At 23.6% G+C, this 22,138-nt stretch overlaps 5 protein-coding genes across 8 annotated transcripts in view; 3 read left to right on the forward strand and 2 right to left on the reverse strand.

Moving 5' to 3' along the window:
* Positions 1-619: 619 nt before the first annotated feature.
* On the reverse strand, positions 620-7,969 carry LOC102671408 (histone-lysine N-methyltransferase SETD1). The gene is made up of 10 exons (XM_006613311.2): positions 6,928-7,969; positions 4,682-6,436; positions 4,333-4,608; positions 3,924-4,235; positions 3,459-3,737; positions 2,734-3,362; positions 1,998-2,634; positions 1,548-1,769; positions 1,200-1,457; positions 620-1,100 (listed from the first exon to the last, which is right to left on the reverse strand). Exons 2-10 carry the CDS (start codon positions 6,404-6,406, stop codon positions 927-929), a joined length of 4,512 nt encoding a protein of 1,503 aa, XP_006613374.1. The 5' UTR covers positions 6,407-6,436; positions 6,928-7,969; the 3' UTR covers positions 620-926.
* A 656-nt stretch (positions 7,970-8,625) lies between these two features.
* LOC102674296 (cytochrome b-c1 complex subunit 6, mitochondrial) lies at positions 8,626-9,744 on the forward strand. Its single transcript, XM_006613338.1, has 2 exons — positions 8,626-8,924; positions 9,442-9,744. Exons 1-2 carry the CDS (start codon positions 8,835-8,837, stop codon positions 9,613-9,615), a joined length of 264 nt encoding a protein of 87 aa, XP_006613401.1. The 5' UTR covers positions 8,626-8,834; the 3' UTR covers positions 9,616-9,744.
* A 1-nt stretch (position 9,745) lies between these two features.
* Positions 9,746-18,069, reverse strand: LOC102674069 (rabankyrin-5). 3 transcript variants are annotated; one of them, XM_031509341.1, is made up of 13 exons: positions 17,765-18,069; positions 17,499-17,685; positions 17,302-17,411; positions 16,956-17,215; positions 16,715-16,864; positions 13,550-13,953; positions 12,541-13,257; positions 11,975-12,247; positions 11,340-11,781; positions 11,020-11,217; positions 10,626-10,866; positions 10,143-10,398; positions 9,746-10,068 (listed from the first exon to the last, which is right to left on the reverse strand). In XM_031509341.1, the coding sequence occupies exons 1-13, from the start codon at positions 17,766-17,768 to the stop codon at positions 9,939-9,941; spliced, it is 3,372 nt and encodes a 1,123-aa protein (XP_031365201.1). In that variant the 5' UTR covers positions 17,769-18,069; the 3' UTR covers positions 9,746-9,938. The 3 variants fall into 3 exon arrangements, with proteins under 3 accessions (XP_031365201.1, XP_006613399.1, XP_006613400.1); XM_006613336.2 differs by having other exon boundaries at positions 17,499-17,688; positions 17,765-18,062; XM_006613337.2 differs by lacking the exons at positions 17,499-17,685; positions 17,765-18,069 and having other exon boundaries at positions 16,715-16,860; positions 17,302-17,417.
* Positions 14,230-16,431, forward strand: LOC102673851. Of its 2 annotated transcripts, none has more exons than XM_031509343.1 (4): positions 14,230-14,595; positions 15,355-15,534; positions 15,683-15,862; positions 15,944-16,431. In XM_031509343.1, exons 2-4 carry the CDS (start codon positions 15,471-15,473, stop codon positions 16,213-16,215), a joined length of 516 nt encoding a protein of 171 aa, XP_031365203.1. In that variant the 5' UTR covers positions 14,230-14,595; positions 15,355-15,470; the 3' UTR covers positions 16,216-16,431. The 2 variants fall into 2 exon arrangements, with proteins under 2 accessions (XP_031365203.1, XP_006613397.1); XM_006613334.2 differs by having other exon boundaries at positions 14,232-14,595; positions 15,355-15,538.
* A 903-nt stretch (positions 18,070-18,972) lies between the features above and the next one.
* Positions 18,973-22,138, forward strand: part of LOC102674435 (uncharacterized protein KIAA1841) — a 3,963-nt gene continuing 797 nt past the window's right edge. Inside the window, exons 1-7 of the mRNA XM_006613339.2 lie at positions 18,973-19,090; positions 19,317-20,037; positions 20,142-20,522; positions 20,697-20,963; positions 21,083-21,377; positions 21,503-21,731; positions 21,788-22,062. Of these exons, the coding sequence (XP_006613402.2) occupies positions 19,006-19,090; positions 19,317-20,037; positions 20,142-20,522; positions 20,697-20,963; positions 21,083-21,377; positions 21,503-21,731; positions 21,788-22,062 (2,253 nt within the window). The 5' untranslated portion in view covers positions 18,973-19,005. The remainder of the gene's footprint in view (positions 19,091-19,316; positions 20,038-20,141; positions 20,523-20,696; positions 20,964-21,082; positions 21,378-21,502; positions 21,732-21,787; positions 22,063-22,138) is intronic.

A 22,138-nucleotide genomic window follows, 5' to 3' on the forward strand; every position in this document is an offset into this window, starting at 1 on the left:
AATTATAATTATTTCACTTTTTCTTCTTGTTTATCATGCAATAGCTAAAAACAAATATTTCATAAAATCGCAAAAAATCTCGTAAATTTATAAAATGTGAAATTATTAATTTGTAATAACTTAATTAATTATATTGATATCGATGTACATTGTTGCCAAATTTATTCTCATCAGTTGTATCCAGAATAGGCCAGCATAAAGAAAAAAAATTTCAAACAATTCCAAAATTATATATTTAATCGATAAAAGATGAAAAACAAAAAAAATAAAAAAAATTTTTCATTTTTATGCTATTTTATTTGAATTAATTATATATCATTCAAATGATTATTTTAAAAATATTGCTTATTAGAAATTATAAATATGAAATACATGAATATGACATACACAGGCGATATATTAATCATTATGTACAAACTGAATGTTATTCATGTAAATACTTCACATCATTGCATACATGATCATGGCTCATGAATGCACACAAGTGAAGTAAAAATGTCTCTAAATATAATATATATAATTTAAAAAGAGAAATATATATATATATATATTTCTTAAAAATATTTAATTTCTATCGAATTAAAAATGGAAATTCTCTTATATCGATCGACATGAGCACTTTTAAAAATTATTATTTTATTTTTAACAGAAACATAATAGGAATAAAATCTTAAGTCACGTATATACAAAAACAATTGTAAATTATAAATATTATAACGATTTCCAAATTCATTTAGATATTTAACGTAGTATAATTATGAGAAGGAAGTTAAAAAAGAAAAGGAGTTCATATTAACTTAATTTAGCATTTTTCCATTGCATTTTATAAAATGTTTACATGGGGAAATATTTACAAAAATATGAGTAGGGTATGATGAAATGTAGAAGATAGGAAAAGGGATGAACAATATAGTTTTATAAACGATTTAATTGAGAGTACCCCGACATTGAGGAGCTCCACATAGGCAAGGGATTTTATCATCCTCCAATGGAAATTTATAATCGTATGTAATTTCTTCGTTAACTCCTATTGGTTGTTTACTATAGATTACAATTTTCTTCTGGCTCTCAATTGTAATTACTTTTGCATAACAATTCGGCTGAAAATAAGTGAAAATTAATAATATAATTTCGGATTATTATATAAATTTATAAAATATATTCTATGAAAATGAAACAAACACTAGTATAGTACTCACATTGCAGCTATGATTAATAAACCGTGCTAAATTTCCACACTTTGTTGCATCAATAATTGTATCTAAATCAATGCGGAAAAGATAGGAACTACCGATACCGGTAGCTTCGTATTGAGACTCTCGTAAATCAGCAACAACTGGTCTAACCATTTGACCAACATATTCGATAACCATTTCATCAGCTGCAATTGGTTCCATAGCAAACAAACCCCAATCATGTATACCAGATTTAGCAAATTTCAATTGTTTTTTTCTAAACTATAAAATAAAATAAATGAGATTAGATTTTTTTGAAATAATTAAATATAGTTTATAATTAATAGTTAAATGAAACAACTAAATTCTTACTTTCAACTGATTAAATTTAAGAAGGTCGCTATCAGTATCGATACCGAAAGCTGTTAATAATCGACGTTGATTACTTCGAGCTTCGCGAGATAAAGCTTGCATTTTACCAGTTAAAGCTTTAGTATTGTTCTTTGGACCATTCATTGTTCCATCACCAGAGACATAAGAGCCATTATTATCTTCAACGTCATTGCTTCGTTGTATACTTTGTGCATAATGATGCTATAAACAATAAATTTTAATAAATTAAAAAATTAATAATTATACAAAAAATAATAAAAATTATTTATGTTAATTCATAATCATAGAAATTAAATACGGAAATATGATATTTTATTATGAACTTTTAAAAATATTTTTTTTAAATCTGAACTTTAAAAAATTTCATATTAATAATATATAGTTATGGATTAGTAAATATTAATAATTATTAAAATAAAAAGTATATACCTTATGTTTAGCTTTTTCACGTACATCAACTTTATAATATCCTTCTGTCCTTGCACTTCCGCTTGTATGCAATCTAAGTTCATCTCTTTTTCTACGTTTTGCAGGACTTGGAATATCAGTTGGAGGATGATCAACCCAGTGTGTATCATTTAACCAATAACCTTGACTATCATCGGCTAATAAAGCTTCGTAACTTCGTCTTAAATATTCTACATCTTCTGCGTCTATTCCTCTAGTTAAAAATTCATACAAAATAGCCATTTCTGACATAAGATCACGTTCTTTGTATGTAACTATTGGTTCGTCAACTTTTTTTGGATATTTCTCATAAATATATTCATTTTCGATATTTTCTTTCTCTCCTTCATGATTTTGATGAACACGCATTTTAGTATATTTATTGTATTTTCGTTTCTCTACTTTATGTGTTTTGTCTTTGTTCTTAGATAATTTTACAATTTTTGAGGATTTAAGTTTTACAGGTTTTATTGGTGCTGAAGGCGTACGAAGTACAGATTTTGCAATTTCTGATTGTGTTGGTGGTAATGAATATGAATGTTCCATGAATACTTGTGAAGCTTGTGAATTTTTTGGACTTTGTTGGCTATTGAGTCGAAGATCAGCTTCAGCCTGATACCTAATTAATGCAAAATGGAATAATATCACATTTTATGTTAATTTATATGCTACAAATAATATATATAATTTATTTTTATTTTTATTTAAATTTACAAACCGTAATCTTCTAATTTCTAAGCTCTCTTCCTCCGAATCGGTAGTAGGTATCTCACTAAACATTTCAATTTTTTCTGATTCTTTTAATATAGGTTCATCGTTAATATACTTAGCAGACATAGTTTGAAGAGCTCTAATAATATTTGGTTGTACAGGTCCCGGACTTCTATGTCTTATAATATTATCTTGGCCAGCTAATGTTATTAAAGCTTCTGCTGCAGAATTTTCCATTTTTTGCATATCACATGATTCTTGTTTACCTGATGCTATTGAAGTATTTTTTATTTTTTTTTGTACTTCATCTTCCACATTCTTTATTTCTGTATCTTCGTTGACTATTCGAATGTTTTCAAGATATTCTTTATCCACAGATTTATCATCTATTTTTTCATTGTCTTCTTTGTCACTTTCATACTCCAATGGAGATAATACAGGGCTAGCTTCATCATCACATTGTGGGAATTCATTTGAACTTACATCTTTTATTTTAATGTTAGGTATTGGTGTCTCTCTACCAGTAGGAGTTGGACAATCTAATGATCTTTGAATTGCAAGTTCTGTTAAAATATCAGGATCTTCACTATTGCAAGCCAAGGGCTGATGATCTGACAAATGGCTGTCTGTGTCTTGCTAAAAATAAAAATTATTTTTATGAAAAAATATAAAAAAATATAATAGATGAATGTATGTGTTTAAAAATTATTTGTACTTTAGTAAATTATATACCTCATCTTCAAAATTTCCAGAACATACTTCTTCATCGGAACTATCACTTGAACTATTAGAAGATTCACTGCAACTCATTTCCTCACTACTACTCTCACTTGATGCAGATGATGAGGAAGATGATGAAGAAACACTTGGAAGAGAAGTAATTGGCCTTTTAACTTTTTGCACTGATGCTAAGTCAAGATCACTATCGCTTCCTATGAGTTCTGTATCAGCGTGATCAGATTGACGACTATCTTCATCTTGTGGTAATGGGCTTGGAGCTTTAATTTTGCGCTAATAATACAAATAATGAATTTTATAGTTATTATATATTATATAGTATATATATATATATATATATATATATATATAAAATAATTATATAGAATTATATAGTTATTTATATAGTTATATTACTAAAATTCATATATATTATATTATTAGAAATAAAATCTTATATAATAAAAATAACAATTCTACCCTGAAAGAAGGCATCTTTGGCATGCTAGCTCTAATGCCCAAACCAAATCCATCATAATTAAATCCAAGTGGAGTTCCTTGTTCCAAAAGTAATGATAATCCTTGAGGTTTTTGACCTTCTTCTTTATTACTGTTATTAACAGTGGTATTTTCTCCTTCTTGATTTCGACTTTTCTCCGACTTCTTTTCATCCCACCATACTTCAAACAGTTTAAATGCTGTATTTTCAATCATTTTTTTATTAAAATCTTTTTTTAGAATTTGTTTTAATTCATTTACAACTCTGTTTAATACGCCATTAATAGTAGGACCCTAAATATTTAAAAATTAAATTATGTAATACTTAAATTGATAGTAATAAATATATATTTGATATATATTATTTAAAAGATTATGTATATATACGTACTTGTGGATTATCTTTTGTAATATTGTGATTTGCCATAGCATGAAGTCTTGATTGGAAAGATGGATAATAATTTGCTCCTTGATGATTTCCTACTGTTCCAGAAAATGATGTAGTATTTGGTTGATAATGACTTTGTAAATATGTTGTTCCATAGGGATATGGATATTGTGCTGGTCTTGGCCAATGATACATATCATTGGCTGGATAATGAGTTAAATGTCCAGGATAACCAGCTCCTGGATATAACTGACTCGTGGGTTCTGTTTGAGCTATAACCTATATTTAAGTAATAAAACATAAATAAAGAGATATAATTATTAAAAAATTCACTTAATATTTTTATTATTACCTCTTCAATTTTTTCATCTCCCGAACTTAATGGACTTAATGACATTCTATCATCATCAGGCGGAGGTGGAGGTGGTGGATCTTTTGGTGGTTCTGGTTCAATTTCATCTGGTGCAGGACTATAACTACCCAATAATGCTTCATCTTCACTTGAACTTATAACACTTCCTAAATCTTCATCAACAGAGAATTGATTAATGCTATTTTCGTGTACTTTCCATCGTTCTTTATTCCTTTCTCTAATTTTTTCAAAACATGATTTATATGTTTCAAGAGATAGAAAAGGGCTTGGTGGTTCTGAAAGCATTTCATTATCTGCATTGACAGATTTTTTTTCATCTTCAGAATCACTACCAAACTGCAAGAAAGGTGGTGCCATTCCTCCTGCTTTATCTTTCAATAACATAGCAATTCTAGTATCCAAATCTAATGTTTTACGAGTTTCTATTGGTGAATCTCGTGATGAATTTTTTGTAACATTTTGATTTTCTTTTTCTTTTTTAGGTATATGATGTATTTTTACATTAGAAGTCTTAGAAATTGGAATTGTATTAGAATTAGGATTATCTAAATTTGTTCCATGTTGAACAGGCCACATAGAAGATGATGCATAATTTGCTGTTCCTGTGTTATTTCCCCACCATATATTTGAATTTTGCTGCATTGAAAGATTTTGCGATACATTTTGTGGCATATTTGCTAAATAATTATTTGGAGGTTGATGATGATAATTACTATAATAAAAATCATAATTTGTAGCTGGAGTAGAATTTTGAGAATAATTACTAGAATAATTTAGTTCACTAGGTGCAGTACCATAGCCTAAATCACTTCCTGCACTGCCACTAGGAGTAGGATAATCTCTATATTTATTGTATCTTGAATTTTCTATATATGTATCTCTTGATTTTTCTACAGTGGATACCAATTTCTTACTACTTCTGAAATCATCTCTTTCTTCACTAATCATTTTTTCAATTGGAGTTTGTTTTCCTTGTTCATTTTCGGACTTTATTTCTTTCTCAATTTTCTTTTCTGGCTTTTTTTCTGTAGTTAATTCATCATAAATTTTTTTACACTCTTCTCCAAATGCATCAAGAAATACTTTTAAAACTTTACCCATCACAGATGTATTATTTAATTTTTCAACACAAGCTCTTGAAGCTTTTGTAGTTTCAAATACTACTCTTGCAATTCCAAGATGTTTATTAGTTATAGGATGATAATAAACAATGAGTTCTTCTACAGCTCCAAATTTTTGAACCATGTCTGATAAAAAAGTTTTATCAATATTGTCATTTAAATGACAAAATGTTACTTCAAGCGGAGGAGGTTCACCACAATAATTAGAATCAATTTTAAATCTAGGTACAGGTAAGTCAAGTTGTTCTAAACGAGTCCAAATTCTTGTTAATTGTGATCTTGGATCTCTAGGTTGAACTTCAGGATAAGTTGGATCTCCTGGGACCATGCCATCATATCTATATAATTTTGTTGCACCTTTTACCAAGAATGGATCAACTAATAGTTTATAATTTCTTGGTTTCTGAGGTGTTTGAACTACAGGTGTATCTTTTTGTAAATGCAATGCATGGGTATGGCTATGTTTTGATGATTGACTTGAATTTTGAGATACACTTTGTAAATTTCCATGTGAATGACGATGACGATGCGAGTGTGCATGTGAATGTCCATGTCCATGCCCATGTCTCTCCATTCCGTTCATTGCCTCCAAGCATTATCCACTCATAAATTGCTGCAAATTAAATTTATCAATAATAATTGTATTATATGAATCATATTAGATGTTAAAATATAAAAAAATACAAATTTGTTTAAATATTAAATAACATTATATATTTAAATACATAGTAATTAAATATTTAAATAATATATTTTATATAACTTAAAATATATGAATATTATAATTAAACATTTATGTATTTGGAAAATATTAACATATATAAAATGTTACATTATTATATTTTAATTAAAAAAACAATATTATTAATTAAAAACTTGAAACTTCTTATACATCATTTTTAATCAATAATTATGAAAGTATTCAATATTTAAAAAAAAAAATTAATAAATGTATAAATGAAACAAGTAAAATAAAATTAAATACAATCATCAAAATGCATTTCTTAAAATAAAATATAAAAACTTACAATAATATAAAGAATATTATTTGTTAATATGAAACTTAATACATATTATAAAGATTTATTCTGAATTTTAACTTACTTCCAGTTTGTTTTTGTTTTTCTGATGAATTGCTTTGATTGTTAATATAAGAAATTCATGTTTCAATAAAACATAACCTCAAACATTTCGAAGGTTTTAGGTTGGACTTTAGTACGAAGAAATATTATGACAATCATTTCATAAAAAGAATTCTTATATTATGTCTTTTAAATTTACTTTTTTGTATAAATTCCAATCAAGTGAAGATTTTTTGTGAAAAACACAGTCCTCAAATTTTGTACAAGTATGTTCCGGTTTTTTCAAAAACTTGTAATTTTTCAACTTGCTCGAATAATGTCGTATTTACTATATGAATGTTATTTATACATCAGCCTTGATACTTGACTTTTCTTTATTCTTCGTTAACTTTTCTTCGTGAAAAAAGTACAGGTTTATTGATACTACCTTTCCGACCAGCGCAAAACTACCTCAATGTTTGACTGTTAAGCACAACGCACTGCGCCCCGATTTTCCTAATTTTTCACAACTAATAATCAGTAGTACAAACAATAGTACGCAAACTAACTAATTCAGTGAAACTTATTCCACTTTAACTTTATGTGTAGAATACGTTTACTGTATTTTAACAAATTTATAGCTTTAATAAAACTATGCGAACAGATTCAGATGACGCCATCCTTGTTACAAAGAACATGACGGTCCTTTTAATCATTTTACTAAATAAATCATATTAATATTTTTAATAAGAATAGATATTTTACGTTATCCATAAAACAATATTTATAGAATTGTTCCAAAAAATTGTTACGCTAAAGTATCCCAAATGAAAGTCCAAGTAGATAACAGAGCCAAATATTCAACATTTTTTTTTCGTTTCCTACTCTGTCTTGATTCACAAATTTTCGTACAGTTGAAAAAATAGTTGAAAATTTTGCCTACCGCTGGCATTCTGTATATTTACCAATAATTTACAAAGGTAATTAAATGTTTAACGACAGTATTGCAAAATAATTGCTGAAAATCTTCTTCCCATACAATCTGTAGTATTTAATCCACGTATTGGTCAGTTGCGATCTAAGAGAATTTTCTGGCTACCTATTAACAAATCAACTTTCTGCTTTTAAAGAAAATTGCGCATTATCATGCGCACACGAAAATATACATGAATACTATAGTTCATATTGAAATAAAATTTTAAATATCACATATTTTCACATTGACATAAATTTAAGAATGGAAGACTTAATTACTTATGAAATAAATATCGTCAATGAAATTGCAAATGCATTCGCCTTGACATTTATAGATGCAATATAATAAATAATAATATATTTCATAATTTATAAATAAAATTTAGATAAAATAATGACAAAATAATGATTTTTTTTAGTAATCTAGTTTATTAATTGTTATCTTAATAATAATTTTATTTACATAAAATATAGCTTAAATTATGATTAATTGTTTTGAAATTTTATTCGGGTATCTTTACAATTAAATTCATGAAAACTTTTTAAATTGTAATAAAATCCATATTAATTATCAAAATTATCAATACTTTTACTTTTTAATTTATAATTTATTTATTTATATATATTAAATTTAATATGATTATATTTCTTAATTTATTACACAATTTAAAAAATGATAATGATGACTTATACATTATTATAATCTGTTTTCATTAAATATAATAATTTTTTTTTATTTTGTTATAAAATACAATTTCTTAAACATTTTTCTATTATCATATATCACAATATTTATAGAAATCGTACTTAAGTTTTGAGTAAATTTTCTAACACAATTGCCATCAAATATAGTTCATTTGTAAGACAAGCAACCCAGGTTAAGATTTTCTACCAATTAACAGTCGTATTACAAGCCGGAAATTTAGTGCATGTTCAAAATTAATTTATAATATCTGTGTAAAATTAAATAAAAATATGTCTTTCTTACAAAATATTTTTAAACGTTATATTCCAACTGTAAAGGCTGAAGATGAAGAAATAGTTGATCCTCAAAAACTACTTCGTGTAAGCAAAAATTGTTATATAATACTCATATTATAATAATTCAAAATTTTATTTTTCAATGTTTTACATTCATAATTAATATTTATTATTGAAATTATTATTTTTTTTTTTCACTATAAACGTATATACATTTATAATTAATTTATTCTTAATATAAAATATAATTATTTGAAATTTTATATGAAATTATATTAATATTATTAATTTATAATTAATTTTTATAAAAATTAAAAATGTAAATTTTATTTTGATATATATATATATATTCATTTATATTTTCAATAAATGTATCTAAATAATATAAAAATTAAATAATTTGTTGCCATTTACATTTTTTTAATTAATTAAAATAATATTCTATATATCAATTTTTTATAAATTAAATTTATTAATAATACTTTAATATATAATCATACATTGATGTATATAATATATTATTTAAATTATGAATATAAATATTAATCTTTTAAAAATCATTTCTTAAAGATATCAGAATATATTGTTATTTATTTCTTAGGAAAAATGTTCAAAACTACCTAAATGTAGTGCCATGCAAGATAAATTAAACACTTGTAACGACCGTGTTAATTCAAGAAAAGAAACTGAAGAAACTTGTATGGAAGAATTAATTGATTATGTAGAATGTATAGATCATTGTGTAGCAAAAACACTTTTCACTAAGCTTAAATAAGGTTATGATTTTATTAAAAATGTGATTTTTATTATAAAACATGTTACAAATTAATTCAATACATTGTAGATAATATGTAATGTTAGGAATAAATGATAATATATCAATAAATAGTAATTTTTATCAATACTTTTTCATTTAAAATTTAATACCTATAAATTTTTTTAACAAACTTTCAACAAGAATAATCATATAATACAGCAAAATATATATAATGGTTTGCTCAAAATAATACAAATTTTTGGTATATTTTTTATGACAAATGCATATGGAATGATTATTTTATTTACAATATGAATATGTAATTTATTTAGGCTTTTTTTTCATTCAGCACCTAATTGCAATACATCAAAACATACTGCACAAACACGAACAGGTTTATTTAATCCAAATTTTACGATTGGAACATCTTGATCAGAACATTTATTGCACAAAATTCGACCACAATGACGGCTAGAAGTTATACAAATAATTAATTTTATATAAATATTAAATAAATTTATATAAATATTTCATAATTTTCATACCAGTGATGTTTTCGCATTGTGAGAGAAAATTTTGTTCCACATTCTAAACAAAGATCTTTATCAGCCCATGGTGCTTCTTGTGTCAAGGAATCTAATAATCTGTATAATAATTGTTTCGTTGCTACTTGATAATTGAAAATTGTAATACCTTCTTTATTCATAGAACCTAAACATGCACCAGCCTTTACCAAAGTACGACAAAGTTGACCATTTCCTTTCATATAAGCTATTAGTAATGGAGTATTGCCATCTAAATCTTGAACAAAATATTTTTTTTAATTTCAGTTTATAATAAAATATTACTTTAAATAATATTTAGGATTTTTTGTATTAAAAAACGATCAGTAACTCAAATTATTATCAAATTACTCGGAAAATAATGTTTTTTCTATTTTAAGTAAATAAAAGAAAAAATTATTTTTCTCTAAATAAATATTCTAACATAATTCTAATATTTTGAAATAAAACAGTTTATGTGTTTACCTGCATTATTTACTGGATATTGTGACATACATTCTAAAAAAAGTTCACATATAGTTGCAGCATTATCTTTTCCACATCTAGCTAATTCATGTAAGGGATTTCTTCCTTTAAGATTTACAGCCTCTGCATCTAATGTACATTCAGTCAAAAGTGTTCTTACTACTGATACATGACCTTCTCTTACAGCTACATGCAATGCATTATCACCATCTGCATTTATAGCATCAAAATTAATATTGTTCTAAAATAAAAAAAGAAAATAATTATAATTTTAAATTAAATTAGTTTAAATATTATATATTTAAACAAATTTTTAAACATATTTAACAAAATTTTTTAAACATTTTTTAGATTAAATATATATATAAATTATATATATAAATTATTTTATCACCTGTAATAAAGCAGATATAATTGATGCATGACCTGCTTTTGCAGCAGTATGCAATGCAGTATTTCTATTTGCATCTGTATCATTAACACGTGCACCAGCCAATATTAAACTTCGTACTAACATTTCATTTCCAGAAACTGCAGCAAGATGTAAAGGTGGAGTTTGTGTAACATCATGAACTCTGGAATTTACATCTACCTACAAAATGAAAATCATTTTATTATGCATGTATTTTTTGATGATTAGTTTATCAAATATTTATTCAAATTTTGATAAATATAAATTTAAATGCATTGTTACATAATTATAAAAACGATTACTTGTATAGACATCAAGAATAATATGCTTTCCATATCATTTTTTTGAATAGCAGTATGTAAGAAATTTCTGCCTTTATTATCACATTGTTCAGCAGCTTTGGGAAGCCGTTCCAATATTGCTTGAGCTGCTTTGTTGTTCCGAAATGTTAAAGCTGTTGCAAATGGTGTTAAACCTTTTTTATCTCTTATATTTAAATCTATATTAGGATGATAAAGTAATAAAGAAATAATTTGCGAATGTTGATTTTGTATGGCTACATGTATTGGAGTTTTTCCCTCAACATCTCGAGCATTTACATCAGCATCATGTTCAATAAGTGTTTGTATCACTTGTTCTAAACCCCATTGACAACATAAATGTAAAGGAGTACATTCATCTCTTGCTTCATCACCTCCAGTACCATCTGGGCCAGGTCTTCTAGGTGCGTTTAAATCACAACCGCTACATACATATAAGTTTACATTTATAATATGATATTTAATAACAATAATTAAAAATATGTCAAATATGAATATAAAAATATCTTTAAAAAATATAAAAATTACGAATTTTAAAATTAATATATCATTTTAAAAAAAACAATTTATTGTATTTTTTTTATTTTATTATACAAAAATATATATATTCTATTTACCTCCTTATAAGGAATTGTGCAATATCCTCTTTGTTATGATCAATTGCTCTGTGTAATAATGTTTGTTGGCAATTATCTGGACCAGAACTCCAACAATCAGTATCTGCTCCATATTTAACTAAAATAGATGCTACATCTTCTTGATCTGAATCTAATGCATCCCATAATGGACATCCTATAGAAGTATCTGCACCCCTTTTACAAAGAGATTCTACAACTTCACCAAGTCTACAATGTACAGAAAGTTGTAGTGGAGTTTCCCCATTTGCAGTCCTAATAATTAAAATTTTTATTGAATTATAATTAATAAAACTTTTATACAAAAATTTTCATAATTTATAATGTATTCATTTAAATTATTTAAACATTTTAAATTTTATTTCACTTATAATAATAGAGGAATAAATTATTATAATTTGTTTTCGTTAGTTATAATATTATTTTTATGAATTTTTATTTTTTATTAAAGTTTCTTGTAATATCTAATATTAAATAATATTCAATTAAATGAATTATATAATATAATAAATATGATTCACTCTTTAAAGTGTTGTAATACTGTTTACCTAATGTTCATATCTGCACCATTTTCCAATAAAAAAATCGCTGTTGCCGAATCTTCTTTTAATATTGCTTGATGTAACAATGTTAAACCTTCTTTATTACATTGATTGATATTCGCTCCAGCTTTTATTAACGCTAAAACTATATCTTTGCCTTTTTTAAATGGAGCTTTAATAGCCAAACTCAAAGGTGTTTCATTTGCGTTATTTTTTAAATTTAATTGGGAATTTGAATTAGGTGTATCTAATAATTCTATTACAATATCAAAATATAAATTCAAAACGGCAATATGTATTGGCGCATCACCAGTAGACAATGTAATTTCATCAACTGGAAAACCAGTTTTTAATAAAGCTCGAGTTAAATTTTTTGATCCAACTTTACAAGCTTCATGTAAAACTGAATATCCTTCTTTATTTTTTTGCATCAAATTATCTTTACAGTAATCAATTAAAAATAATGCTGCTTCTTCTTTATATTCTCTTATTAAAATATGTAGTAAAGTATCTCCAGTATTTTTATATAAAGGATTTGGAGTTGCACCTTTACTTAAAAGTTTCTTAGCAAAAAGTTCATTGAATGGATCTGTTGTTTTCATTGCAATACACAATGAAGTATCATCTTCATTAGTAGTTCTATCCAAATCTATACTTTGACATTCTAATAATATATCAAAAAGTAATTCGTTTTTCTCTTGAATACAATTGTGTAAAGCAGTCCTGTAAAAATAAAAAGCAAAATTAACAAGAAAATATATAATTTTAATCAAATGTTTAATCTATTTCATATTTTATTATAAAATAATCTTCAAATAATAACATAAAACTACATTTCATAATTGTCTTTGGTGAACTATTTATTTTAAATCAGTGATAATTTCAATTTTTATATATTTTTTTTATTATCTTAATTTTTTTCGGCTATCCTTATTTATTTATTTTTTTAAATGAATTGTTATTGATTTTGAATGGGTCAATTATAAAAATATATAAAAATATTTAAATGATGTACCATCCTCTATGATTTTGTAAATTAGGATCGATACCAGCTTGAAGTAATCGAGATGCAACTGTTAACATATTTTTTGAATTATGCTTTGTTATTAAATGTAAAGCAGTACATCCTTCGAGTTCTTCAGGATTTTTTATATCTCGCACATTTCCAGTAAGTTTTATAGCTTCGCATAACTCTTTTATATTTTTATTATTTTCCAACTGTTCTATTATAAATTCAGCCGCATAAGAATCTCCTTTAAAAATAGCAGCTTGAAGTAAAGAAAAACCTCTCAAATCTTTTGTATTTAAATCAGCTCCATGTTCAACCAAAGTACGCGCCAACGATGGTTGACGAGATTTTAAAGCAACTTCTAAAGGCGTTTCTCCTTTATGATCCAAAGCATTAACAGCTTTCGTTAACTAAAAAATATGAAAATAATAAAATAATTTATTATAAATATATTTTAAATATATAATAATATATATAAAAGAAATACATATAATATTGATACTTTCGATAATTTAATTTATATAATTTATGACTATATATGATGAATATTACAATAATAAAATTTCATATATTTTAAATTTCATTTAAAAATTAAAACTTTTATTAGATTTTTATTATAGATTATTATATTATTATATTAATTTGATTGAGAACCACTGTTTTGATTTTATGCCAAAGTATATTGTATGCGTACGCCCAACGAACATTTGCGCATGGATATACATACATGTTTATATGTTTATGCTACCTACAAGTTAGTATTAAGAAATACATAAGCAGTGTAAGAGATTAAATAAAAAAGAATGTGAAGATTAGATTTTGATACAACAGGAAGAGTGGTTTATAAAGAATAGAATAACCATAATGTGGCGTGTGATAGAGTCAGCTAACCATAGTCAGTTTCTACTAAAAGGAATATATTTTAATGTAGCACAACGAAAAACAGTTAATCGAAGTCCTGTGATCGCTATGTGATGTTTAGTGAATATTAATGCAAAGTTTTTAAGAATGTATAAAAATATTTGATTAAATATAATGTGATGAAATTAAACGTAAATACAAAATTCCTCATAATACTAATTTTTAAATATTTAAGTATGAATTTATTAAATTATTCCCATATTTTTTAATTAATATTTATTTACGTGCAAAATTTATGAATTATTATTATTTTAATATTATAATTTGATATTTTCAATATTATTAAATAAATATTAAATAAAATTTATATTATATTTTTTATAATTTATGCATAATAAATTTTTTATTATGTTAAAGTAATATTACACTATGTTACAATATATTATATTAATATATATTATATAGTGTAATATTAACATATATATATTATATATTAATTATATATTAAAGATTATTATATAATAATAATTATTTTACTATTATTTTTATAAAAATTATTCTAATAACTCATTTAATTTTAAATATTTTATAATTATCTAATAGGGATATTGAAAAAGAAAGGTATAGAATATTATTATATACTTTTAAGTAAATTATTGAAACTATTTTTACAACAAATATTATATATTATATATTTTTTAATGTTAAAGATAAAAATTTTTAATGTTAAAGATAAATACAAAATATTATTTCTTATACGAAAATACGAAAATATATAGTTACACATTTTCATATAAATATATTAATTATTACAATAATATAATTCATTTAAAAATATTTATATTGAATTATTTTTAAATATTTCATTTTATTTTTAATATTCAGTATATATATATATATATTGCAAATATACTCAGTAATTATATTGTTAATAAATAAAATTGTTTTAGGTTTGCATAATGATGATGATGAATTGAACTTTAACATAAAGAAATGTAAATGAAAGTTATGTCAAAATAGATGTAAATATCAGTTATTCTAATTGTGTGATTTAATTATAAATGAAATGATCTTCCAAATATCAATCAAACAATTAAACAGAATCTTGTTAATTGCTATAATTTTTCTATGTATGTTTATTTTTAAAAATATTTTAATTTTATATAATATAATTAAAATTTTAATATTAAAAGTTTCTATTATTTCATGAATATTTATTTAAATTTTATATCTAATATATATATATTATATATATAAAATATTACTTTATATTTTTAGATATGATAATAATGCCAATAACTACAGAAGGTATTACATGCTTCAAATGTTTTGCATCACAACCTGGACATGAAAAAACTGATTTATTATGTTCTCAATTTGATGGAAGTTCTCGATTTCAAGTACATTGTCCTTCATCTACACTTTGTAGAAAAAGAACAATTTATTCCAAATTTAAAAGTAAATTTTTGTTACATATAAATTGAAAAAAATAATATAATATTTAATGTCTGTTTTTTTTTTTTTATCATCTTCTTTTAGCATCTCTAGTCACAGCTGTAGAAAGGGACTGTGCTCCTCAAAAACGTACAGTACGAATTTATAGCGATAATAAGTGGCAAAACAAAGAAGAAATTGTAACATCAGCTTACAAACAAGGTTGTTTTATTGGTGAAGATAGGGGAGCACCAGCAGGTCCACCAGAATATTGTTTTTGTGGTCATCATTTATGCAATTCATCACAATCAATTGAAACCATCAATATATATAATATTTTTATATTAATAACAGTATTTCTATTTGTAACATTATGATGATATTTTTCTTTAAGTACTTATTGTGATAAAATATGTTTTTTTAAATATGTATGTATAATAATTTGAAAAAAGTATAAAAAAAAAATTAAAAAAAAATTGTTATAAAACAAATAAAAATAAATTTTTGTTCTATAATACTATATTAAAACTCACCAATCATTAAATTGTAAATTAATAAAAACATTTGAATAAATAGACAATATAATAATTCTGCATTGACTATCATTATTGAACTAGAATAAGATTAAATTGATATTGATATTGATATTACTAATATTTGTGAAATATATTTATTATAAAAAAATATTTAATTAATTAATTTTTAAATATTTTTTTTATTTTACTACTTATAGAAAAAAAAATAATAGAATAAAAAACTATATAAAATATAATTATTATTACAAAATCTTATAACCTAGTATAACCTATTCATAAATAAAATCTATTATATACAAATAAATAAATATACATATTTAATTTAAAATATATAACTTACCCCTGAATTATTTTCTACTAAATATAAAAAAACGACATCTTCCCTCATTATTCGAACAGCAGCATGTAAAGGATATTTACTTTTAGTTTGTAATAATTTATATAGCAAAGAGCCAGGCATTTCTTTAAAGTCTTCTCCTGTTAAATCTTCCTAACAACATGAAATTTTGATGAATATTGTAATTAGCATTTAAAAGAAAATTGAAATTATATAATTTAATATTTATTTCTACTTTTCTTACCCAATGTGCAGAAATCAAAGAACTACAATGCTCTTTTAATCTTTGAGCACCTAACTCTTCAGCAGCTGCATATAATTGAACACAATCTTTGAGTCCTACAATTCCAATTAAATATCTTTCACATTGATCAACTAAATCTAATAACTGAAAATTAGATGCTGCTTTCATTAAATCTAATGTTAAATTTTCTTGTAACACCTTTCCTGTATATATCCATTTTAACAATATTAATCCAACATTTGGTTCCAAATGAGTCCAATCTAAAGTACATAAATATTTTTTATTATATTTATATGTATATTTATACATAATTTTTCTTTTTAATTTATATTTTTTCATGTTTTACCTAAAATAGTTACTTCGGTTAATATTGATTCACTAAAAAAATCTGTTCTAGCAGATAATATAAATTTATGTGCTGGTATTTCCTGATCCCTCAATTTAATAGTTATATCACTAAAAAATAAATATTTATTAATGATCAAATTTATATATTTAATGATCATATTTAATCATGATTTATGATATAAAATAATTATAAACCTATAACGATGTTGATTGAATAATGATGAAATAGTTGTCAAAAGTCTACTAATAAATCCAGTATCCTGTTTATTTGCAGTAACAATAGCATATTCACGTTGAAGTTCTATATTAGTATTATATAAATTAACATACTGTTCTCGCAATAAAGATAAATGCTGTTGCCACTTTTGTGCTTCTGTAGAATCTTCTGAAGGGTTTGAAATATAAAATAATCAGTAAAAATGTATAGTATATTTTATCAGTAAAAGATATTTTATATTTACCCATAATTATACAAATAATTCTTTTCACTTTTCTAAAATATAATTTAAAAGTTATTGCATATTCGGCTTTTTATGTTAATTTATATTTGTTTCACATAATCCATTTTATGAAAACATATATTAGAAAAATTAGATAATAATATATGATACTATAGATTATATAAAAATCAGAAATTTCATTAGAAAACTTCCGAAAATAGTGTCGATTTCACTAATACTAAAAAAAATACATTAATAAGATTCTAACACATATCGTACGCCCACATACAGTATTCATTACATTTGTAATTCACATACGTAGGATATGTATATATTTTCTTTTCTAAAGAAAATGTAGCCACACTTTTAAAAGACAGAAAAAGTTCCTATATCTAATTAAAATAAAAGATTATAAATTTTAATAGCGGCATTATAAAAATCCAATTTTATTAATAATTAAATTTCTTATATTATATATGTGTTCATTTTTTAAAAATGAATTTATCAGCATAATTTGTAAAGGAAAAATGAATCACAACTATTTTGAATATCTAAATATGCAATAATATGCAAACTTAACTTGAGACTTAATATAGTTTCAATCAAGTTACTAGAAATTACTAGTTTCTACTCTTACAATTTCCCGCAATTTTATAAAATATTTGCTTCTAACAATATATTTGTTGTCATGGTAAATCATATAAACAAGATTATAATGAACAATTATAGTTCAATATAGTAATGCGTAGTGCTACTCAATTATATGATGTTTCTACAAATTTAATATTTTTTTTAAGTTTTATTTTTCTTTAAAATTTTGCTGTAATTGTATTAAATTATAATTTTAAATAATTGTATAGATTATTCCATATACATATATATATATTTATATTTATATATTTATATATTTATATTCTATAATATAAAATAAAATAATTTATCATAATAATAAATGTATTACAAAAATATAATTTAAAATATAATATTGTGTAAGTTTTTATAATCAAATTTTTTAAAAATATTTATTATAAATTTATAAAGTAAATGAATTTATATAAAGATATTTATATAAGATACTATTATTAATATTATAAATGTTTCTAATTTTCAAATTAGAAATATGAATTTTCTCATCAAATTAAAAATTACTTTGAAATCAATTGAATTAACATAAATAATTATAGTTATATTTATAATATTTACAATAAGAGGATGATTAATTATAATAATTGAAAAATAAGTATTTTAACTTATTAAAAGAAATGGAAATAAATCAAATTAATAATTTATTATTGAAAGAAAATATACATAAATTATTAGAAATATGTGCTTCAACAACTAACAAAGGTATTTATAAATTAATTTATATATTGCCCAACTTCAAGTCATGGCATATTTGATATTTATTACTTTTCATTTTATCTTTATATTTAATTTTCATAATAATTCTCACATAATATTTACATAAGTTTTTTTTTCAAACAAATACATTGTATGTGCAATTAAAAGAAGTTAAAAGAAATTATCATTTATAAATTCATTATATTATTTTTTCAATATAAATGTGCAACAGGAATATGTGCTTCAGATTTGACAGAAATATTCTGTAAACTTGAAGATTGTAATCAATCAAAGTTGACAATTGGAATGTTTTTTGAATTTATGAAACTTGCATATCAAGTTAATAATAATTGTGAAAATTTAACTACAATATTGACTTCAATAAATAAGATTGATTGGAGTAAATTAGCAAAAATTGATTTAGATTGTACTATACAAAATTATAATAGCACAGATGAAAAATATATTAATAGTGATGTCATGCAGAAACATAAAAGTTCTAATGCAACAAAAGAAATTTCATCTGAAACAAATAATACCAATATTAAATATTCTGTACATTGCATTGTACCTTCAGATGCAAAGTTTAAAAATGAGCCAATAGATGTTTATAATCAAAATTTAATAACTGATTTTGAAAAATGCAATCAAGTAGGGGAAGCTTCATTACAAGTAGAAGATGCAAAGATTATAAAATCTGTAGATACAACTAAAAATTTGTTAATTACCTTAATGAAGACAAATTTAAGTGATGTATTACATGAAGGTTTATTAGATTCTGTATTGCCATATATGATTCCAAAACCTACTATTTCACAACCTATTATTAAAAAATCTATTACAAATACTGAAGTAAAGAAAAGTAATTCATTAAGTAATAATATTGAAACAAGAGCGATTACAAATGTTGCACATAAAGAAAAAGATAAGAAATTGAATAAAAGATCAATTGAGTAAGTATATTAATAATTAATATTAACTTGAATTAAATTTAATATTGATATTAAAAATAATTTTTTATAGAATTAATAACAGTTTTTATTCTACGCTTGTACAGCAATGAAGTGGAAATTCATGTTTGCGATGAAGAAAAGAATATTAAAAAAAATTTCCGTTGCCCTCAAAAACTTCTTATTCAAAAAATGCGTTATTTTGCTGATGTGACAGCAGGTCAAAAATTGGAAGAAATAGATATATCGGTTCATTGTGATGTTACAATTTTTGATTGGTTAATGAGATGGGTGAAAAAAGATATTATAAAAAAATCAGAATGGCCAGTTTTGGAAATTAATAATGTTATTCCAATAATGGTATCAGCATCTTTTTTACAAATGGAACCATTATTAGAAAGTTGTTTACAATATTGTCATGATAATATGTCTGATATATTGAAAACATCAACAGTTTTAACTGGTTTAGATGATAATCTTTTAATAAGGTATTTCTTTTTTTCACTTTATTTTATTTCTCTATATTTTATATACTTTAAATATTTATTATTCAAAAAAATATATGTGAAAAATAATAGATGTTTATTTAGTTTATAAATTTTATTTTTTTTATTTTGTTTTTGATTAATTATATATCATTTTTAGTTGATAATTTTTTTCAGATTAGTAGAACAATTTACAAATGAAGATGTTGAAGCATTGAAAGATAAAAAAGATAAAATTCAAAGTAAATTATTTTGTAAATTGATTATGTCTCTTGTTGAAGTAATGCCAGATAACAAAAAAGGACATTATAGTTCTTTAGCAACATTATTTAAATGTAGCAAATGTGGGAAAAATATTATTCAATCAGTTTCTAATTATGTACCATGTATTTCAAGTGCAATGAAAATTGATAATTATGGAAATATTCATAGTAAACACATAAGGTATAATTATATTAATATATAAGGTATAATTATTATACTGATGTAAAAAGTTAACACTTTATAAAAGATTTATATAAAATAATTATATAGATAATTATAATAAAATCTATATTATTTAGAGATTTAACATGGACTTTAAATGATTATATTATTACTCTTCGAACGGAATTACGTTCTTGGCGTAAAGTTTATTGGAGGTTGTGGGGTGATTGTCATTTTTTATTTTGTACACAATGTAATATATATTTTCCAATTCATCAATATGAATGGTGCTGCTATCATGCGGAATTTCCACAATTTTTTATTAATGAACAACAGCGACCTATACCATTTCCTTTAGGCAGATATCCTTGTTGTAGTCAAAGAGCATATAAATTTGAAGTATTACCAAATCACGAAGGTTGCAGGTATAGGGTAAGCATTTGTTAGTATCACTTCTTTTTATTTTAAAAGCTTTTAAAAATATAAGGTTTATAATTGTAATAATAGTATTAAATTATTTTATTGCATTCCATATAGCATGTTTTTTTTCACTTTAGGAACATATCCCAGATATTAGGACACAAAGAGATATAAGTATATTGAATATTTTTACAGTACATAGAGAAGTAATAGTTATGGAACCACCACAATTATTTTTCCCAGAAAAAATTACTAGACTGGTAGCTCGTGATGTATCACTTCAACCAGGAAAATTAATGTGTAAAGATGTAATGTGGTGGGTTGGTTTAGAACTTGCTCCACCTCGACCAAGACTTGGACTTTTAGGTAAATTAATATTTTTTAATTTTATAAAAAAAATAATAATAATAACAAATATTTAGGAAAAATTTGGAGTGGATCAGGATTTCGACGTTTATCCCAAATGCAAGATTTACAAAAATCATTACAAAAAATTCGTCAGCAAGTTTCTATTACAACTGATACTTCATCGATTACATCTTCGATAACAGATAGTGATATAGATGATGGTATTACAACTTATGAAAATACTAGTATTGATGAAGAATCAAATCAAAGTGAAGAATCTCATGCATGGTCTTCATTAAAATCAAAAAATAAAATTAAAAAAAAATTTAGAAATGAAATAATGTGGAGGTGATATATCTTATACAGAAAGAATATATTATAATATTTTATAATATTATATTATATTAAATTTTTAAAATATTTAA

Source organism: Apis dorsata, unplaced genomic scaffold (assembly GCF_000469605.1).
Source record: "Apis dorsata unplaced genomic scaffold, Apis dorsata 1.3 scaffold_142, whole genome shotgun sequence".
NCBI classification, from domain to species: Eukaryota; Metazoa; Arthropoda; class Insecta; order Hymenoptera; family Apidae; genus Apis; species Apis dorsata.

Excerpts from the sequence above, each read along its gene's own strand:
- LOC102671408 (XM_006613311.2), bottom strand. The coding sequence starts at position 6,406 with ATGAACGGAATGGAGAGACATGGGCATGGACATGGACATTCACATGCA. Across the intron at positions 4,236-4,332 it reads TTACAAAAGATAATCCACAA|GGTCCTACTATTAATGGCGT; the intron begins GTACGTATATAT and ends TTAAATATTTAG. Across the intron at positions 3,738-3,923 it reads CAAAGATGCCTTCTTTCAGG|CGCAAAATTAAAGCTCCAAG; the intron begins GTAGAATTGTTA and ends TTGTATTATTAG.
- LOC102674296 (XM_006613338.1), top strand. The coding sequence starts at position 8,835 with ATGTCTTTCTTACAAAATATTTTTAAACGTTATATTCCAACTGTAAAG. Across the intron at positions 8,925-9,441 it reads ATCCTCAAAAACTACTTCGT|GAAAAATGTTCAAAACTACC; the intron begins GTAAGCAAAAAT and ends TTTATTTCTTAG.
- LOC102673851 (XM_031509343.1), top strand. The coding sequence starts at position 15,471 with ATGATCTTCCAAATATCAATCAAACAATTAAACAGAATCTTGTTAATT. Across the intron at positions 15,535-15,682 it reads AATTGCTATAATTTTTCTAT|ATATGATAATAATGCCAATA; the intron begins GTATGTTTATTT and ends TTATATTTTTAG. Across the intron at positions 15,863-15,943 it reads AATTTATTCCAAATTTAAAA|CATCTCTAGTCACAGCTGTA; the intron begins GTAAATTTTTGT and ends ATCTTCTTTTAG.
- LOC102674069 (XM_006613336.2), bottom strand. Across the intron at positions 17,216-17,301 it reads AACCGAAGTAACTATTTTAG|ATTGGACTCATTTGGAACCA; the intron begins GTAAAACATGAA and ends TATGTACTTTAG. Across the intron at positions 16,865-16,955 it reads CTTTGATTTCTGCACATTGG|GAAGATTTAACAGGAGAAGA; the intron begins GTAAGAAAAGTA and ends TCATGTTGTTAG.